Below are 21,457 nucleotides of genomic sequence, written 5' to 3'. Positions count from 1 at the left end.
TGAGCCTCCTTTTCTCCAGGCAGAACAACCCAACTCCCTCAGCCACTCCTTACAGGCCTTGTGTTCCAGACCCTTCACCAGCTTGGTTGCCCTTCTCTGAACACATTTGAGCATCTCAACATCCTTCCTAAATTAGGGGGCCCAGAACTGGACACAACACTCAAGGTGTGTCCCAAGCAGTGCTGAGTACAAGGGAAGAATCACTGCCCTTGTCCTGCTGGCCACAGCATTCCTGATCCAAGCCAGGTGCCACCGGTCTTCTTGGCCACTTGGACACCCTGCTGGCTCATGTTCAGTCAGCTGTCAGTCAGCACCCCCATGTCCCTTTCTGCTTGGCTGTTATCCAGCCACTCTGTCCCCAGCCCATAGTGCTGCAGGGAGTTTTGACCAAAGTGCAGGACCCAGCACTTCGTCTTGCCAAACCTCACTAAAAATTAAAAATAATGAGTTATTAAAAGTAACCCATTAAGGAGAAATGGATATGGCTAGAAAGAAGCTGAAGGAATGCAAAGCTCGTGTACAGTACACTTAGTATCATACTATGTGTGATAGTACATACTATACTATGAGTATATAGTTCTTTATGAACTTTTGTGTTCCTGAGCTTAGGTTACCTAAAGGAGGACCTGAGTAGATAAACGACCTGGCACGAGGTGTATTTGTGAGTTCCTTTCTTCAAAACAAGGCAGCAGTTTAAGATGAAGCCATTAGTAATTTATTTAAAAGCCAGTGTTATAGTGAACACAGTATGCAAGAATTTTTAAAATAAAAATAAGTTATGTATCTGTATTCTATGGGTCTAGAATCTCATTGTCTGAAGGAATTTTAATAGTCAGTGCAATAGTTTGATTAGGTTTAGTATTGGTAGAAATATGCGTGCTTGGATTTTGAGATCAAAGAGAACTAAAATTTTGATGAATAGACAAGAATAAATATTTTCACTTGATTTGTAAATCACAAGACTGTCCTTGCTGTCATAGATCTTTAGATCTATTAGCAGTAATGTCCGCATCTTGTGTGTTGAAGAGAAAGGACAAAAAAAAACCCTTGCAAAGTTGAATAAAATGTCAGCAATTTTTTGTGTAAAAATTTAGAATCTGCGTCAAATCTCTTGTGGTGCATTTACGCGCACAAAAAAATCTGTCGTCTGGAAAATCCAAACCTACCCTGAATTTTCATGTAAAAGTGTTCTGTATGCATTTGCTTGGGGATATCTGGACATTTCCCTTAGAATTTGTAAACAGTTGATACTAGATCTAGCTTTATTATGATTTAGCTTTATTTTGCATATTGAGCAGTTGTGTATTTGCTGAAATTCCATGAAGACTGCTTTGTTTTCCTGTAATCTAAAAAATGCCATAGAAAGGAAGTTGGTGAACCAATCCCATTATAGTGTTTCTTGAACCAGAACTTAATTTTGCCTTTGTGATTTGTCTCATCTCTGAAAATACAAATCCTCTCCTTTCTAGTGTTGAAATGAGCATCTGCAATGTAGCTGTGTGTATCTGCAACCTGCATCTCATCGACACCTTTTCTGTTTCTAGTGTTTTCTCAAGGGCTGAAGAAATCTTCCCTGGAGCTGTATGGCTTAATCTGCTATGGGGAACTAAGGAAAAAGATCGGGGGATGTGAGTATGAATGACTTCAGGTTATTTTTACATGATAGAATCAGAAGTTACTACCCTTGAGGCTTGCAGTGTCTAGTTCAGTTCCACTTTTGAGTTCTTGACTATTGTTGTTTCTTCATTAAATGCATTTTTATTTTTACATACCTTCTTAGTCTGGTGGATCAATCCACTTTGATAGATTTCTTTAGTTTTATCTTCTGCAAAATGCTGTGCATGTATTGCCCACAGGTGATAGGAAAACATACACAAAGCTTAGATTATCTCTTGTTATTATTGAAACCTAAGCAATTAAGGGTGTAAATGATACTACTTACACCCAGAATTATTTGTGCCCATGCAGTCAAAATCTGGGATGGTGTCTTTTTCGAAGTTTTTCTCTAAATATTTGCTCACTGTACCCTGAAGATGAAAAGGCACAAACCATAATTGTAAATCACTGGCTAAGCAAGATGGGTTCTAACCTTGTCAGTCCCAGAGTCCAGTTTTGTCCATATCAGTGAGTGGAGATGGAGGAGTATGTGCCATAACAATGCTCCGCTGTTTGCTGGCAGTTGATGAATTGCATTAGCAACATACCTGAGCTTAGGCTCACTGAACTACAGAGTGGTTTGGATTGGAAGGGACCTTAAAGACCATTTTATCCCAACCCCCTGCCATGGGCAGGGGTACTTTCCACTAGACCAACCCCTATCCTACCTGGCCTTGAACATTTCCAGGGATGGGACACCCACAGCTTCTTTGGCCAACCTGTGCCAGAGCCTCCCCACACTCGTAATAAAAAAAGTTTTCATTACATGTTTTAAATCTCCCCTCCTGTGGTTTAAAACCATCAGCCTTTGTCCTGTCCCTCCAGGCCCTGCTGAAAAGTCTTTCCTTGTCTTTTTTTTAAGCCTTCTTTAAATACTTCATATGCTGGGACCACTAGAAATGCAGGTAGAATCTCACCTGAGTAGAATAGAGGATCCCTACCTTACCCTACTGTCCACACTGAGGGGATGAGCCCCAGGACATGGTTCCTATGGTTTTCATGGCTTCCAGACCAAAGAGAGCTGTGACATGACTGCCTTGAAGAATGGGCAGAGAAACATGCCCTGTATGTGCCAGTCCATGTGCATACACCTTTTTATCCATGTATTTTTTCATTTGTCCCCAGGCTTTTTGCACAGTCAGTGTTACATCATAGTGCATCTTCTACCTGCTTTGTTTAATTCGTGAGACATGGAAAACCATCAAAATACCTTCACTTCTTTGTGAAGTCATACTAGTTGTAAGGTGAAATGGACACGAAAGTCTTCATGAGTGAACATGTACAATTCCTAAAAGGATTGTGGGATTTTGGGAAAGGTTTTTTGCTATGTTATTCCCTTACCTGGGATTGCTGTCATAACAGGTAATGAACGAGAATTCATTATTCACTGTTGTGAATGTTCATACTGACTTTATTCTGTTTGTTTAAAGATCTCCAGTGTGTTAATTAGAGAAGCAGTGCTCAACTTGGAGAAGCAATTTTGAGCTGTTTGATGACAAAGCAGGTGCAGAAGCAAGGCACATTGCACTGTCAGCAGAGATCAGTGTTAGTGTTTCTTTTGTGTACCCACATCTGTTTTAGCAGCAGACCCTTCTCGCTATGACTGGGAGTAAGATTTCACATAGTCACCATGGCAATGCCTGCAACCTCTGTGCTTCTGTCTTTTTAGAACTTTGGGACTTGGTTACATACTTTGCTCACTGTCACTTAGAAAATTCTTGTCTCCAAGACCAAATGTACTCAAGATGCAAGACTGTACACCTATTTTTGACAGATCTACTCTGTAGCCATGGAAAGCAGTTTCTTCTTCCCCCCCCCCCCCCTTTTTTTTTCCTCTTGTGGTATTCACAGTCACAGAAATGGTGAAGACTTACTGAGAGGTATTGAGACACAAAAGCACTCCAGAAATACTTTTAGCATTGCCAGAGGGAGGGTAATTGTTCAGGGAATAGATCTAACTGTCATATAAATCAAGTTACCAAAATGTCTGTTTAAAAACATGCTCTGTAATGCATGCAAAACAGTGAGGGTTGCACGTGCATTTTATTATTTTTATTTACTCTTTTGTTGTGTTAAGTAGTAGGGTGCTGTTTCATTCTGCCATGCTGCTTTAGTAACAGAGATTGAGCAGGAAGAAGCTTTGCTTTTTAATAACCCAGGGTCAGATTAAAGCCCAGCGTTCAAAGATGGCTGTAGTACCTAAACTAGGGTTATTTAATCCATGTGTAAAAAGTAATTTTTTGTGGCAATGATCATGTAAAGCTTGCATGTTATGAAAATACAAACTTTCCAGAAGAGCTATGTTACAGCACATTTGTGCACGTTAATCCTATGTGAGAATAAAATGTCATAGCTTTGAAAACCCAGCAGGACACAGAGAAGGCCATGGGTTTAACAATGTAAATCCTAATTCACTGTGTTATCTCGTTTACTGAAAAGGTATGGATGACAAGAATGCAGCTAAACTCAATGAGCTCATTCAAGCTGGGTAAGTAAGAACTTACGCCTGAAACTCATAAAACTGTGTTGTTCAGCTGGATGTTCTATTGATCATCCAAAGTTTGGGGCATTTTTTAATTTTCAAGAGCTGAAGTTTGATGTTTTCCATTCTTAGCTTGTTTTGTATTAGGCTATTTCTCCCCTTTTCCATGAAGCCATTAATTGTTAATAATAAGAAATGATGGGTTAAGTTTAATAAAGTATTTAAATGAGAATTCTTTACAGAAGCTACACTCACTTTCCCTGAGTGAATCCACTTGTGGATTCACTCAGGGAAATCATAGAATTATTTAGGTTGGAATCCAAGATCATCAAGTCCAGCCATTACCTCAGCCCTGCCACCACTAACTCCTGTCCCCAGGTGCCATATCCATAGGTCTTTTAAATCTCTTCAGGGATGGTCACTCCACCACTGCCCTAGGCAGCCTGTTCCACTGCCTGACCACACTTCTAGTGCAGAAATTTTCCCAGTATCCGTCTAAACCTCCCCTGGCACAACTTGAGGCTGTTTCCTCTTGTCCTGTCCCTTGTTCCCTAGGAGCCGAGCCCAGCCCAGCCCCCACCTGGCTGCACCCTCTTGTCAGGAGTTGTGCAGAGCCAGGAGGTTTCTCCTGAGCCTCCTTTTCTCCAGGCTGAGCCCCTTTCCCAGCTCCCTCAGCTGCTCCTTATCAGACTTGTGCTCCAGATCCTTCCCCAACTCCAGTCCCATCTCTGCACACATTCCAGCCCCTTAATGTCCTTCAGGCAGGGAGGGTTCATCTCCAAACCGTACTACCTCAGCAGGGCTCACCAGTCTTGGCTTTCAGACTTGAAATGACCCTTCAGCACATTGGAGGCCTCAGCCCTCCAGTGACTTTTGCATCTCCTTGACATTAAGAGCCAATGTTCTCTTTCTCTTCTAAAGAGTATTGTGGGACTTGGGGATGCAGTCTATGATTCTATGTCCTCCTAGAATGCAAAAGGGGTTAGGAGTTGCGCATTATTATAAATGAGGGCATACCTGATGTATTTGTGCATAAATTTTTCCAAAGCAGTTCAGCTTTTAGAATGTATGTGTTTTAAAGTGAAATCTCTTTCAAAGGACAAGGCATATGATTACTTAGGAGGCATTGATGTGTCCTTAACCCCATCTTTAAAAGTGATTTGAAAAATCATCATTTTCTGTGTCTTACAGGTCTGCTTTTACCTTTTACATTCTTGCTTTTAGGGTGTTCACTGTAGCAGACAAGTTATTGATGAAGTAAACTTGACTGTAGACTGGAGCAGGAGTTTGCCCCCTCAGCAGCTGCAGTCTTTGGACTTTACCTTGCAAAATAAGGATACTTGATGTTGCACCTTTCTTGTGTTCTCAAATGGAGTTTCCAGATCAGTTTCTTGGGAGCTCAACAACCTTTCCTCTCTTGGGAGATGCTGTTTGGACAGTGTGCTTGTGTTGATGGTCTTCAATGTGATGCTTGAATCACTTATTCATTCTTCTGTTAACTGCAAGGTTTTAAATTAGAAGAGAAATTCCCATGTGGTTTGGGTTTTGTACAATTAGGAGAATTATGAAATTATGAGCAGTAAGTTTAATGGCATTATTCTTTAAGCAAATTACTTTTTTAAATTGGAGTTAGCAGTTAAAGTGGACCTGGGATGAGCCTTCATCTGTAGTTTCCTGAATATCTCTACGGTTCAGAGTATCAGCAGTTGGTTTAGTCACTCTGTGCTATACTAGAATGCCTTTCTTATACTGTGTTATCCAAACAAAGTAAAGCATAACAAATGAGCCTAATGCCATTTAGTGAGCTGTAGTATCAGTCTATCAATTTGCATGATTCAGGCCTTAGTTCTTTTGATTAATTGTTAATGAGGGCTAGTGATTTCTGTGAAGTCTAGGTGTTTACTTCATGAAAGCCAGTCTTGTAAAAAGCCATTTTGGGAACAGGAGTCTTGCATTTGAAAGTATTAATGCTAATCTTCTATGCCAAAATTAGAGTGTGCATAACATTAACCAGTTTGGAATTAGTTGCTTTTGCTTAGGCTTTTTGTCTACATCTTTTTTTTTGCTTCCCTTTTTCTCCTGCATCCCTTACCCCATTTGGTGGGGAACCTCATCAGTTGAAGAAGAGTAAACTGTGTCTTCATGACCACCTGGATGTCTGCACCACTTGCACGTGCAGGGCAGCCTCATAGCTCCCAGAAGCAAATACGTTGCATAAAGCTCAGTTGGTTCAACTTCCCATCTTGCTCAGTGATGGTACAATTCTATGAGCCTCTTCCCTTTTTATAATCAGTTCTTTCTCCAGTTCCTAACATGTTTCTTTCAAGTGTGACTCTCCTCTTCTGAATGCAATGCACTTTGTAAGGCTTGTCACTGAGGAAAAAAACTGTGAAAGAAAGTGAAACCAAAGTGATTAAAAATGGGGAATGTGAACATGCATTATTCTGATGATCTGCTCCTTAAGTAGGTAAGCATTCTCTTCATTTAATTGATAAAAAAAGCCAGAAAAGGTTGTGAGGTGCTACCTGGCAATTTATTTGCAGCATGACTCCTGACCCTGGAGTTACATGCTCTAATTCAGTGCTTGTTTTGCATCTCTGGTTTCTGTACTAATTTCATGGAGCATGGAAAAACAAATGACCCTGTCAGGGACTCATAAGAAAACCATACTTAAAAGCTTCCTAGAGCTTATAATCCAGGTCATGGGTACTAAGGAGTGCCGGACAACTCCAATCAACTGACTCTGGTAAGTACTGGCAAAGTCTCTGTGTGACACATCCCTGTTTGGCTGTTGGAGTTAAGGCTATTCTCTGTTGTACATCTCTGTACTTGTCTTCAGAATGTCAGTAACAGGCAAATGAGGCTAGTCAACAGGCAGTGGTACAGGAGTTGTTGAATAAATGGGGAATCTTGCAGAAAATAGATCACCGTTTACATCTTTATAAATGCAAAGGGGAGCTAAGAAGTATTCTATCAGCTTCTGTAACTGTTCTGAGTAGTTCAGCGTACTCAGGGCAACACTGGCCTACTTCAGCTGCTGAAAGACAGGACTACTCTCTGTCCAGTCCTTTCTGCTAAGATTTTTATTACAGCATTTTAATTTTACTGCACATTTATTAGGTCATTGATTAGGATGTATAACAAGAAAGAAAGGTTTATAGTGGTATAGCAGAACTGCTCAGTAACTAATTTAAATAAACTTAAACGGAAGGTTTGTTGTTTTGTTTCATTTTTAGGAGGGAAGCATTTTTATTTAACTTAGGTTTTGCAACACTCTTTACATTTAATAAAAAACTACGTATGAATGAATACAAATACAAATTTTCTCGATGTCTTTGTAAATATGTAGGAATTTTGGGCAAGTTAAACAAAAAAAAAAAAAAAAAAAAAAAAAAAAAAAAAAAAAAAAAAAAAAAAACCACAAAAAAAAAACCAAAACCCCAAAGCCCAAGAAACACCTAATTAAAGAAGTATTGCAACAGTGCACCAGTTAAGCAAAGCACTCTTCAGTGTCTTGTAGTGTATGTGGTTTTACTATGCAACCTGAGAGGCTCTTTATAACACAAGGTAAGAAAGACAGAAACCATGAACAGGCATTAGTTGTTCTGTCTGGTTCAGATTCTGAATGTACTTTATGTGGGATAGGAGTGATTCTTCACTGTCTTCCAGTTCCTTGGGAAAGCTCTTTGGCATGCTGAGGGGAAATTTGTAACTCTCTAAAAATCTTGATCATAAGATAACAGCTCATACTGAAAAAAATAATATACAAACCAAACCATTTTAAGTAGGCAGATTATACTCTTGGTGCCAAGTCAGACTGGTAATTCTGAATGCATAGTCAGTAGAGTGACTTTTTTTAAGACTTACCCTTTTCTGCATTTGGAGACATCCAGAATCTAGGTAACAGAAGAAAATAGAGATTTTGAAGCTAAAAGTAGTTCTGTTGCAGACTGACTGTTCTACTGCTCTTTCCCCTAAATTTGTAGAAATAGTCTTCTTCCAGCCTCCCAGCTACAGATTTCAATTAGAAAATTATAGTCTAAATATATCTGCTTTTATATTAGTTTGATAACAAGTTATTCTTTAGACTCTTTAGATTGCTTGAAGCTAAGCATACTTAATGGAAAAGGGAATTAGGGGAAGCAGAACATGTGACTGTAGCGAGCTGGGATATTCTAAAGCATGTGTGAGGGAACCATGAAAACAACGCTGATCGCTGTTGTGGAAGAGTTCTGTAGTGGCAGGGTGAAAGCTTGCATGGGAAGTCTTTAATGGTTTTTCACATTTATGTGTGCTCTGTGTTTCTTCATTTACTGAATGGTGTACTTTGCTTGCTGACTTCTGAACAGTGCCATTTCCCCTCATGCTCAGGGAAGGCAGTCGTTCCTGCTTCTCCATATAGGTATCAGCAGGTTTGCAGTTGTTTGGTTTTCTCCAATGTGGTTTTCCTCCTAGTGTTTCGTTGGTTTGTTTTTTCCATAATATACTTACATTTTTTCCCACTTCTTTTCTGGCTTTTATCTTACATTTTGGTTGGGTTTGTTGCTTTTTTCTCATCTCTCTGCCCTTTGAAGCACAGATTGAGAGTTGTGAGTTTGTGATGCTGATCCATGTTCATTTATAAGCTGCTCCATGGTAACAGATGGTGGATACCTGCAGCCGAAGGTCCACCTGCACAGGTGGCAGACAAATGGAACCCAAACAACTGCCAGGAAGCCTGACTCAACAATAAATGCTTTATGACCAACTAGCCGGGTTCTTGAACAGAAATAGGAAATAAGAAAAATGAACAACAGCACTTCTTTCTTCTTTTTCTTAGATCAATTCGCTCAGCTGTTTTAGGCAGATCAAACCTTCTGAGCCTTCTGAGTAGCCAGGCTCTTGTTTCAATAACTTTCCACTCATGTGATGAAACAATTTCCACAAAACTTCATTGGTTTATATATCAGTTAATATAAAAACTGTTTCTCTCCCCAAACCTCTTCTTACTTGTACTGTTATAACTGTCAAGATAATAATTATGATGATGATAATAATAATGCTATTTCTAACTCTTCACTCACATGCTTCAAGGGCACATGTGATAATAAAGAATTGCATTAGCTAAAATCAAGGAGGAGAGTCTCAGCTTGCACAAGCAGTGAAAAGAATTTGCTGTATTAAAACATATTACATATAGGGAAGAAGATCATTGTACAAAATGCTGCTTTTCTGATAAAATCATATCTACGCTTTAATATAAGGATAAATACAAGAGGATATGGAGTCTCATGCTAAGGCTGAGGTGCCCAGGAGTAGGTTTTAACTTTCGTCCTTAACTTATTGATTAGATATCTGCAAGAGTTTTTGTGTCACTCTCTAAGACTATTTACACTGGAAGACACTGACAAGAGACTTTACACTGTTGGACTTGGTGGGATCAACTGTCTTCAAACAATTCTTGTTTCCAATAATTAGATTGAAAAGAAATCTGCCCTTCCAGCCCAGGGACATTCCAAATCTATAGAAGTTCACAGTTCAGTAACTGAAACTTTTGAGTTGCTCACCCCATCAGCTCCATCTTTTCAGGTCTGCCCTCACTTCTGCTGCCCTTTTGCAAATTTTCCTCTTAGCACTGTAGACAGCTGCTCTTCCTGCATGATGGTGTTTTACTTACAGCATAGGAATATTCTTTATAATTTATTTTGTTTTACTGCAAGGACTTGCGTTCAATCCTGCTGCTTCTATGCCAGCTGATCCTTAATGCTTTGAGTATTAGGTAGTAATACTGCCATTGGTAAAATTTGATTTGGCTCAATGTCTGCCTTTTAAATCCCTCCAAAGAAAACAGGACTGATGGAGTGAAGAAATCAAGTCATTTCACAGTGTGAAAACAAAAATGACCTCTGACTTTTAAGGATCTTTGAAACTGCTAGTGATATTGAAACTGAACCAGTGAAATCATACTGTAAAAAGTTACTTTGTTCAGGTTTTTGCAAAAGCTCTTAGACCTCATGTCTGCACCAGATATGGGGATCATATTTCCAAATGAAAGACTGCAAAGACTTCAGACTCTTTCGTCCTATAATTAAGAGTCATGAGTATAAAGGGAAGACTAAATCAAAACCACTTGTTTTTTATGAAGCAGCTGTCTGTGAGGGTAGTCTTGAACCAAAGCAACATGATCCTGGTCCACTTATAAAACAGAAGTCCCTCCCTGAGTGGACAACCAAGTGTTTCATGAAAGTCTGGAAGAGGAGAGTCACAAGAGTAGCTCTTCCACAATGAAAAGTAGGGTCATAGGAAGGTCTGAATGCTCTGTGAACTTGCACTGCAGACCCTTACATTTCTGTATTCATTCCTGTAGCCATGGTGGTGTTTTGCTCTGTGTCCCTGATCACAGAATCACAGAATAAGCTGAGTTGGAAGGGACAGGGATCATCAAGGTCAACTTCCAGCCCTGCACAGCACCATCCCCAAGAGTCACACTGTGCCTGAGAGCATTGTCTTAATGCTTCTTGATCTCTGCCAGGGTTGGTGCTGTGACCACTGCCTTGGGGAGCTTGTTCAGTGCCCAAGCTCTGGCACTTGGGCACTCTGGGGGAAGAAGCTTTTTCTGATACCCAACCTACACCTGCCCTGACACAACTTCAGGCCATTTCCTTGGGTCCTGTCACTGGTAACCAGCACAGAGAAGAAATTGGTGTCTGCCCCTTCTCTCCTCCTCATGAGAAAGTAGTAACTGCAAGGAGGTCACCCCTCAGTCTCCTTTTCTTCAGGCTGAACAGACCAAGTGCCCTCAGCCAGTCCTCATAAGGCTTTCCCCTTCACCATTTTCATTGCCCTCCTTTGGACATTAACTAATAGTTTAATATCTTTATTATATGGTAGTGACCAAAACTGCACACAATACTCAAGGTGAGGCCACTCCAGTGCAAAGCAGAGCAGCAGATCCCCTCCCTGGCCTGGCTGGCAATGCTGGACCTGGTGCCCCCAGAACAAGGATTTCCCTCTTGGCTGGAGGGCACTGGTGACTTCGCTCCAACTGGCCCTTGACCAGGACCCCCAGGTCCTTTCTGCAGCACTGCTTTCCAGCATCTCATTCCCCAGTCTGTCCATACATCCAAGGTTGCCCCATCCCAGGTGCACAATCTGGCTCTTTCCTTTGTTGAACTTCACATGGTTGGTGATTGCCCAGTCCTCTAATTTGCTGAGCTCTCTCTGCAGGGCCTCACTGCCTTCAAGGGAGTCCACAGCTTCTCCCAGTTTTGTATCGTCTGCAGACTTGCTTAGTATCTCTTCCAGTCCTGTGTCCAAATCATACATGAAGATGGTGAAGAGGACAGGGCCTAAGATGGATAGGTCTGTATTCACATACTGTCGTTACTGGTTCCTCTAAGTACTTCTCTTTCCATATATCCAGGGCTACAACTGTTCGTTACAAAGGCAGAAACCTGCGTATCAAAGCTCCCATGTGCAGGGCTTTGAAGAAACTCTGTGATCCAGATGGTGAGTAAAAGATGCTGGAACATGAAGGTGTTCTAGAAGATGGCTGGAAGCATAGAAAGTGAGAAGGCTTGTTCTAGTGTGTCCATCACTGGCAGGGAAATTTGGGCTGTTGCATGTTTGTCCTGGGCATAGTATTCTGTCTTGGCCTGTTTGCTCATATAACCCCAGTAACTTCAGGACTCACCCAGTTTTGTTACCAGCTAACTTGAAAAGAAAATACTCACACCAGACCAGTTCACTGCTGCTTTCACTGTAGGTAAAGGTGCTGGGGAATCAGCAGCAGTATAGTGTTTAGCACTGAACATTTTCAAATTTTTTACCTTCTCCTATTCAGCTATCTATGATTTCATTTTGGGTTTTTTGTTTTCTTCCTCATTCCCAAGTAAGTAGAATCAGGCTGTTCAAAGGTTGGAAATACTGTACTCTCTCAAAGTTTCCAGACATCTGATTTTTGACACTGCTTGCTCAGTTGAAATCCCCAGTACCACTACAGTGTCCAAGGATAAGAACATATTGAAACAAAAGGTAAACTAAGGAAGCAGGCTCTACTGGTGAAGCTGAGCTGCCCGAGTTGTCTGTAGGTGCTGATGATGTAGGTCTGATATTGTGTAACTGAGCATACAGTGTTGTGACTGAGCTGTCCTTGCTTTGACTCTTTGTGCTTCGTCTCCATTCAGGTGTAAGTGATGAAGAGGACCAAAAACCAGTACGACTTCCCCTCAAGGTCCCTGTGGAGTTGCAGCCACGGAATAACCACGCGTGGGCTCGAGTACAGAGTCTTGCCCAGAACCCACGGCTTAGGTAATGGAGAACTGATTGTGGTGCACAGAATGGGGAAATAGATGAGCAGCATCCTAGCCCCTTCCTCTTTCTTCAGGGTTCTCTTTGCCAGTTGGGCAGTTCATCTTTGATAATGCAGTTGGCCAAAGTGTACCTAGTCTGAAGCCTTTGTCCAACCAGTGCATGGTTTGTAAACATGCGTTATCACGTGGGAAAATTAGATTACCATTGTTCTTTATATCTTTTCATTTGAGTGATGAAGGAGCTACTAGCTTTGGAGATGAGTATAGTTTGTGCCATGTTAATGTCAGAGCAGAGGGCAAGTAAAATGGAGATAGTAGCCTTGGTTCTACTAAAATTTGTATTGTATGTACCATAGACAGAGAGAAGGGAATATACACAGTGGTCAGAGGTGCCTGCACCATGGCTCTGAACATTTCACCTGCACCAGTGATTAAAGTAGCATGGAAAGTCTTTGTAGTTTCTCCCTTGCAAAACATTGTTGGTGCAGCTGTTCACTGTCATCAGTGGCTGTTCATCCTGGTACTTACATCTAGTCCAGAACTTGGGACAGCAAACATGAGGCCTCTGTGATGTTGAGTGTTGTTTCAAATGCAGCACTCCAGTGTAGTGACCAAAGATAATGATAAAAATATCCATTCTCTTCTCTGCGTTAGGTTTATTTAGTAAAATGTTTTCAAAAAGTAATTGTTTGTCTTTTGTGCCCCTTTTTCTTTTTATACTTTATATAGTAGCTTCATGCCTTGCCTGCACTTGAACTGCACTTTTGCAGTTCAGCTAAGTCCTGCCATCTTTTCCTACCTTCTTCCATCTGGAAAAAAACAGTTTCTTGAATCATGGCAGTCAGGTTTATCTGACAGGATTTTAGAATGTGTGAGTTGTCACAGTTGTGAGTTAACCTAGATTTTAAAGTTGTGGGATAACATATGTTTTTGGTTTTGTTGTAGCTTTTTTTCTTAGTGCTTGGGAGTGTTCTTTGTGCTGGCATTGTAGAATGCCAGTTTATTCCTTAATTCCCCTTCTAGCATCAAGGTTAGGACTTGGAGCTCCTGCTGACCGTTGTTCTCTGTTCCCTTGCTTTGCTTCTCATGCGTACAGGATGATCGTGGAGTTACATCGGAAGGTCTCCAGCCTCCTTGAATTCCTGAAGCAGAAGTGGGCTCTACATGAAGTGCGGGTTGTATCCTTTTCCTACTCTGTCCGTTCTGTGTGCTGTGTCCTGGGAGAAATTCCCTTCCTATTCCAAGTTCAGTTTTGCATCGGAAAAGTGAATCTACTTCATAAATGTACCAGTCCCTGCTTAGTAAAGATATAGATAAAGTCTCAGCATCACTAGTGGAGGCTTTTGTGGGAGATCCCATAGTGTTCTGCTTTTATCTCAACTCTTCTCTGTTATCATCCCATAAAAGCTAGTTAAGAAAAAAATATGTTCCTGCCTTTATTTAATTTCCTCAAACAGTGATCTTAGTCTGGTTCATTATCAGTGGGTGACCCCAGTACAGCCTGAATAATAACTGACAATTCTGTTTCCAGTTTCAGTAGAGAGATTAAGGACAGATCTTTGCACATGGTGCATTTTCACCAGTATAGGCTTAAGCTTCTTGTTGAGGTAGCTGCTGCTACCTGCAATGTATCTCTGCACTGTCTGAGCCATACAGCATTCAGGGTGTCTGTGCCTCTGAACTTTGATCCATGCAATAGAAGGATTTGTGAGTTAGCAGCTGTTCTGTTCTGAACATAGTCTATCTCACTTGTAGGTTTTATCCTCTTCTTGGACCATTCATTCAGGCTTTTCTGTTTAATTTGTGAGCCTGGAAGAAGCAGCGGCATAGCACTTGAAACTCTGAAGGATGTCAGAGTGTGTAAGGTGGAGTTTGCTGCACTCATGAGTGGCTGCTTTGCAGTGTTAGAGGTTTTGTTGGGGTTTGTTGATTGGGATTTCTTTTTTTTTTTTTTACAATTACAGTGGTGTGTGAAACAGAGGCAATTTTGTTTGGAATGGATATTTGGGCTTGTAGCAGGTCTTCACTGCAGGCTTTATCACCACAAAGGACCTAATTTCTGATTATAGTTGTCTTCACTATAATCTGTGCTGAATAGAGAACATGTCCTCGATCAGCCATGTTTTCTTTTACTTTTTTTTTTTAACTTGCAAAATAGGCTCCCAGGTACTTTTTTGGAAGGGGAAGATGACTGTTACATTCTTTGACACGTCTTTTTTTTAGCGTAAAACACTTGAACAGCAACTTCGAGACTCCAGAGACGCAGAAACAAGAGGCAGCTTCTCAGAGGAGAAAGTGATGCTCCATCTCTTTCCAGGGGAGAACTGTACCCTCACTCCACTGCCTGGGGTAGCCAGAGTGGTCCACTCCAAGGCCTTCTGTACTGTGCATTGGCAGGAAACCGGCAAATGCAAACAGAACACAAAAGACTCTCATTTACTCCCCCCTGCCCAAATCCTTGGCATACAGAGTGGTCAGGGGACAGCAAGGGGACAGCTGAAATACCTGCGGGGAATGGAAGGTAAGGGTGTGGGAAGGGGAGAAAGCACTACAGAGCCCAGCAGAACCTTGCAGCCTACAGCTGAAGTTTCTGCAAGCACTGAAGATGGTGCCCCAGAGCCTGTCCTGGTGGATGGAACAGCCTCAAATCTTGGCATCACTAATTCCCTCCAGAAATTACCTTCTGGACTTCAGGATCCAGGAGGACACCAGGAAAAGCTGAGCTCAGTGGCCCCCTGCATGGAGGGCAGGGAGGCCCTGGCTAGTGACCAGGCAGGTGTGCTACCCTTGTGCAGCACAGAGTGTGCTTGCAGCAAGATCCCTGATGTGGAGGAGCTCTCTCTGCTCGATCCATTCCCACGGTACATGAAGTCCTGCCAGGACCTAATTGTCCCAGAGAAATGTTCTTGCACAGACAAACTGCATGGGAAAGACTCTGCTTCAGCAGCTGGTAATGTTTCTCCAGTGGTTTTTCCAAGCAGGAGGAGTGCAGAGACCTTTGACTCTTGTTCCCAGCTACTGAGAAGTGGTGTGGCTTCCCCTGGCAGTGGCAGATGTGAAACTCAGGCCAGCCACAGCCAGGGCCAGCAGCTCGATGCTTGTACCAAGGATATCATGGATGCAGTAATGGAGGATTCTCAAGAGAAGCTGAGCTCCTTGTTTCCACCTCAGGGACAATCCAGTACAAAGTCTCTCAAGGATGACCCAAGTCGACTCTCCCAGCAAGTTAGGGAAGAAGGATGGAGTCTGCGAACCTCTGAGAGCCTTACACTGGCTGAAGTCTACCTCATGATGGGCAAACCGAACAAGCTGCAGCTGGAATATGACTGGTTGGCTGTCTTGGAGCCAGAGACCCAGCATGCTAGAGAGCAGACATCTGAGTCCAGTTCTGTCCCTTCATGTCCTACCTTTCACAAGCAGAGGCTGTTGAATTGCCTTCTGAGACTCATCTCTACTGAAGTCAATCCCAAACCAGTAAGTAGCTCTTGTTCATGCTCCAGATACTAAACTCTAGTCTCATTTGGGGAATAATTGCCCAGTTGTGCATTCACAATAAATCGGTAACTAGCCATATACAGAGCTTTGGAGATTCCTGTGTTTATATTATACAAAAACCACAACACAAGACATCTGGCTACAGAGTGGACTTTGCTTCCATATGTTTTTTACACTGCCTTTTAGCTTCTGGTTTGCTATGAGTCTCATTGGTGTTCCAGTGAACATTTAACGTGACTGCTCATCTCAAAAAGTTATGAGATGAGGTGCCTTCTGTTCTCTCTCAGATTCACGGAACCTTAGAACAGCCCAGGTTGGAAGGTGCCTTGGAAGATCATCTAATCAAGCCTTTTGTGGGAAATGGGGCCTGGATGAGATTAATATTGCACATTAAAAGTGCACTGATTTTCAATGTTTATGTAGTTCAAATTACACAGTGTGAGAGTGAAAAGAAAGTATTTCTTCAGAATAGCAGAGTCAACAGAACTGCGCCTGCCACAGTTGATTTGGGTAAAAGTTCCCAGACTCCAGGACAGCTGTTCAACAGTCCCAGTCCTTAGGCTGGGACTTAGTCCTTAGGGAATGAACTTGCTTTCCTTCTTGTGCTTTGTAAACCTGTATTTAAGATTTGCCCCAGTGATACCTGGGTAGGCAATTCCACCTAGCGCAGCCAATTGAAACTCAGTAAAACATCTTTTAATAGGACACAGATTTCATCAGATCTGCTCAAATGCCTGTGGTAGATATGATGAACTAAAGATTCAGTTCCACCCAGTATGCAAATGTATCACTGTTCCCAAACACAGAGTTCTTTAATCCTTGTTTGTTGGCAATTAAACCTCCTCCAAAATTCCTTTTGATTCTGATTCTACAGACATGGAATACAGGATTTTATAAATTTAAACCCATCTTTGTTCAGATGCAGCTCCAGATATAGACTTTGTTTAAACTGCAAAGGCTTTTGGTCTGCCATCTCACACATCTGGAATACCATCTCCTCTTTAGCATCTACTTTTGCTTCTGGTGACACAGGTGACAGCTAGGCATGATATGATGAAACAATCACAAACTATAAAGAAGGACATCCCTGAGGCTTGCAGGGAGAGGAATTGAAGAGGAGGAGAAACCAGCAGTTAGGATTTACATATGTTTTTCTGTTGCTCTCAGACTCTTGGCTGTCTTACAGTAGCATAGTACAACTGAACAATACAGTAGTTCTTTAAGGATATGTACCATAATGTACATTCCAAAAAAAGGAACATTTGTCAAATACCACTTTATTCTCACTGCTTTTCAGAAAAACATGCTCTCCTTGAAGCATGAACATTGTGGCACTGATAGTGCAAAGGCCAGGAAGATATTTACTGCTTCACTGAAAGCACTGTAGATGTCTTGAAAGTTGCATTTCATCAAATAATGACAGGAACTATGATATTTTTGCCACAGGATATTTTAAGAGGAAGGACTGGTTGTGTGCATGCCTGCTGTTTTCTCCAGATAACCTGTAATGGCCAAAGCAGCCAGCTGTGGTGTGGTTCATCCTTTAAATGAAAGTCATTGGCATAAAACAAACTGTGAAATGGTGTTGTAGTTGAGAAGTGGGTGTATTTTAAGCCTGTGATTGCACATAGATTCCTTAAAAAGGGAGGGTTTTCTAGAAAACAGTTTAAACAACTTAATGAAACAGCTGGATAGGCCTGTAAAATTACTGAAGCGCATGTGTCTCTTGTTAGTGCTGTGTTACAGTGTGAAAGAGAAGAGAAGGGGAAAAATTCAAAACTCTACTTGATGAGAATTAAGAGAGAATTAAAATGTTTTTGTCCAGATGTATTTCTCACCGGAGCAGCCCTCTGTATGGTTTATATGAAAAATAGCTGTGCACTGAATTAAAACCAACACAATTTTTTGTCTTTCTTTCTATCCTGTGGTGATCCAGCACATTGCATGAAGCCTGTTGAGTGTTAACCCACTTGTAACATAAATTAATATATTGAATTGGTGACATCCAATAATGCTAAATGGGCAGGAAGGTAATTTCAGCTGCCCCTCAGGCCCACTAGGAGGTATTGCTTAGAGTACTTTAAGGTATTGTAGTATGTCAGATCTTAATTTTAAGTCTTCCTAAGTACAGTGAGTTTCCCAATGCATTTGTTGTACCATCACAAAATGTTCATTTAATGTGCATTTTCAGACGCCCGAGATGAGCTCCATTGCCACATCACCTATAAAGCCTGCTCAGGAGGAGCAGTCCCTGACTCCTCCAGGAAAGGTGATTGCCAGCACCACCAGGAGTCCAGGCTGTGCACGGAATCAGTCTGCCCTTCGCAACAAGACCTTTTCTCCGGGTGCTGCTTCCAGCTCCTCAGGTGAGTATTTCTAAAAATCCACTTGATGAAATCAACTTATTAATACCTCACACCATGATGAGAACTTCCCAGAGATGGAACACTGGAAGGAGAAGTGTTCTTACTCTTAGGAACTTCACTGTCTGAGAACATTGGTGTGTGCTAATTTGCTTTAGAATTGTACTAAGTCCAGTGCAGCCTTGAATCTTGAATCTTGAATAACAATGCACATCAGTAATGCAGTTCACAGCCCAGAAGAACTCTCCTTAGTCACTCTTAGAGAAGATGCTTGGGTTTTTTTGGGAGCTGCATCATGGTTTAATCCCAGCCAGCAACTCAGCCCCATGCAGCTACTCAGTTACTCCCCTCTGGTGGAATGGAGGAGAACTGAAAGAGTAAAACTGAGAGAACTCATGGTTTGAAATAAAAACAGTTTATTAGGGAAAGCAAACACCATTCATGCAAAGTAGAGCAAGGAATTCGTTCCCTGCTTCCCCTAGGCAGGCAGATGTTCAACCATCCCCAAGACAGCAGGGCTGCATCATATGTAACAGTAACTTGGAAAGGCAAATGCCCTCCCTCTGAACGTCCACCCCCTTCCTTCTTCTTCTCCCAGCTCCTTGTGCTAAGCATGACCCCCCATGGTGTGGGATATCACTGTGGTCAGCTGGGATCATATGTCCTGGCTGTGTTCCCTCCCAGTTGCTCATGCATCCCCAGCCCCCTCACTGGCAGTGTGGGGTTAGGAGCAGCAATGGCCTTGACCAGTGCAAGTCCTGCTCAGGAGTAACTAAAGCATCCCTGAGTTGTGAGCACTGTTTGCAACATAAATCCAAAACTGCCACTAAAGAAAATGAACCCCTTCCCAGCCTGAACCAGTACATGCTGACTGGCACAGGGTATGAGATCTCAAGAGAATATCAGCTTACAAAACAGGCAAGTAGATGCCCAGTGTAAAATCTGTTGATAAACATTTACTGAAAAATTTCTGTGCCATTCTGCCACTATAGGTTTAAGTTGAATATTAGGAAGAAATTCTTCCCTGTGAGGGTGGTGAGGCCCTGGCACAATTGCCTAGAGAAGTTATGTCCACCCCTGGGTGCCTGGCAGTGTTCAAGGCCAGGTTAGATGGGGCTTGGAGCAACCTGAGATAGTGAAAGTGTCCCTGCCCAAGGCAAGGAGTGGAATGAGATGAGCTTCAGGGTTCCTTCTAGCCCAAACCAGTTGTGTGATTCTACGATTGTAAGATGGAGAATGATTATGAATTGCCTTTTCTTTAATAGGAGGTATGGCTGCTGTAACCTGTGAGCCCCAGCCATGCAGGCCAAGAATTTCGGTTCTGTGCTTCAGCCCAGTTGCATTTGCCGCCAAATGTTTATGACTTCAGGAAAGTTTGTGATGGTGTTGGGGTTACCGGGACCAGTCGTGATTCTTAGGCAGTCCTTTTCACACCCCTGCTCTGAGAAGCAGTGAACCCAGGAGCAGGTTAACTGCTGCTGTAAAGCACCTGTGTGGATCTTGGCTACCTCAGCGTGACAGGCTAACAATGCTGGCTTTCATCCAAGCCGGCTGTGTGCAGAGGGAAATCCTAACACTTTTTTTTTAAACTTAAACATAAATAGGGACGTTTTACTCAGACGAGTTACCATTATTTCACTATGCCAAATGTATTTGAAGACAGTCCATCTTTGGGAAGGTCTTTTGGTAAATTGATCTCCATTCCATCACCAGATTGATTTTATTGGGGTTGCACTTCAGATTACTATAGGGAAAGAAGGGGTGGGGAGTATAAATAAATCATGAACACTGTAAAATGGCTCTGTGTTTGTATTATCTTCCCCTACATAAGAAATGGTAGATATAGTTTGTTTACTGGGATAGTCCCTCAGGCATGCCTATAAGACGAACAGATAAACTGATATCACACTCTGTGTGGGGCTGAAAACAGGGCTTCAATTCTAGTTTCTTAAGTAGTGTAAAATTACATTTAATCCCATACTTCCAAGAATTTCAAAGCACGTGAATATTAGTGGTATTCATAGCATGTACATACTGTCAGTTTGCAGGTGGGACAACTGAAATATGGAGATATTCCTGCTTTTGGAAACAGCTGCTGACAAAGCCTGAATCCTTAAGTCCCAGCTCTCTATGATCCTTTAGCTACTAAAGAGTTATTTCACTTTTGTTTTCACTTTATTTTCACTTTATTTCATTTGTTTTCACTTTATTTCATTTAAATTGCTGTTAAAATCTTCTAGGTTTGAGAAACCTCCCTAGACCTCTCTTGGTGGCTAGTCCTTCGAGTTCTGGGAGCACAGAGGCTGACAGTGGACTGTTTGCAGTCCCTACAACCCTGCCCCCCAACAGCCGCCATGGGAAACTGTTCCTACCCAGCAAGGAAGCAGAGCTGACCTTCCGGCAGCACCTGGACACCATCGGTGTAAGTGACTGAATAGAAAATGCAGCGTGGTGTGCATGAGCCAGCTTCCAGGAGGTATCACAGGGATTCTGAATTCCTCAGAAAGTATGGGCTGCCTTGTGAAGCAGTGCTTCTTGCCGTGCTTAAGTCTAACATTGTATTAAATGAGATGCGCGAGATTTTGACTAAGTAACTGTGCTTTGAACTGACATTACCTGTTCGGCTAATTCAGGTAATTCAAATCTGAATACCATCACACATCCTGATGACACTTACTTGCTGTCTAATTAAGTTGCTCCAGCAAAAATACGTGCCAGATTTAGCAAAAACTTATCCCCTTCTGATGTGTAGCTAATTTTAACACAGCCTCATTGCTGTATATAAGTCAAATTCTAATTTTTATGTATACAATCTCAGTAAGAATTTTGTAGGAAGCCGAAGTAGTTGGTAATGAAATGGCTTTTTTGGGTCAAAGCTTTATCTCCATAAAAAAAGAAGAAAAAATACATTCTAGGTGGAAAATATTCTGACTCTAGCAGGAAGGATATTGTGCTATCTGAAATAAAACATAGTATTTTAGTTAACTCTTAATTAATCTTTATTGAAAATAAGAATTTGGGGGATGCAATTTATTCTGTGTCTGGATGCTTAAAATAATTGTAATTCGTTTCCTGTTGTTGTCCAGATGCAGTCGGACTTCTTCCTTCCGAAGCCCAGGAAGTTACGGAACAGGCACTTGCGGAAGCCACTGGTAGTACAGGTCAGAGCA

General features: G+C 41.8%; 1 protein-coding gene across 5 annotated transcripts in view; it reads left to right on the top strand.

Annotated features, from left to right (window-relative positions):
- The window catches only part of CRAMP1 (cramped chromatin regulator homolog 1), a 49,329-nt gene that overhangs the window by 14,966 nt on the left and 12,906 nt on the right, over positions 1 to 21,457 (top strand). For all 5 annotated transcript variants that reach the window (XM_068206407.1, XM_068206405.1, XM_068206404.1 and 2 more), the window contains exons 5-13: positions 1,545 to 1,628; positions 4,096 to 4,144; positions 11,541 to 11,626; positions 12,304 to 12,427; positions 13,526 to 13,607; positions 14,653 to 15,903; positions 18,116 to 18,290; positions 20,528 to 20,709; positions 21,374 to 21,448. In XM_068206407.1, the coding sequence (XP_068062508.1) occupies positions 1,545 to 1,628; positions 4,096 to 4,144; positions 11,541 to 11,626; positions 12,304 to 12,427; positions 13,526 to 13,607; positions 14,653 to 15,903; positions 18,116 to 18,290; positions 20,528 to 20,709; positions 21,374 to 21,448 (2,108 nt within the window). The remainder of the gene's footprint in view (positions 1 to 1,544; positions 1,629 to 4,095; positions 4,145 to 11,540; positions 11,627 to 12,303; positions 12,428 to 13,525; positions 13,608 to 14,652; positions 15,904 to 18,115; positions 18,291 to 20,527; positions 20,710 to 21,373; positions 21,449 to 21,457) is intronic.

The sequence above is a fragment of the Anomalospiza imberbis genome, chromosome 16 (genome assembly GCF_031753505.1).
Source record: "Anomalospiza imberbis isolate Cuckoo-Finch-1a 21T00152 chromosome 16, ASM3175350v1, whole genome shotgun sequence".
NCBI lineage: Eukaryota > Metazoa > Chordata > Aves > Passeriformes > Viduidae > Anomalospiza > Anomalospiza imberbis.
Note: the sequence above shows the minus strand (reverse complement) of the source record. Positions and strands in the feature narration are given on the sequence as shown.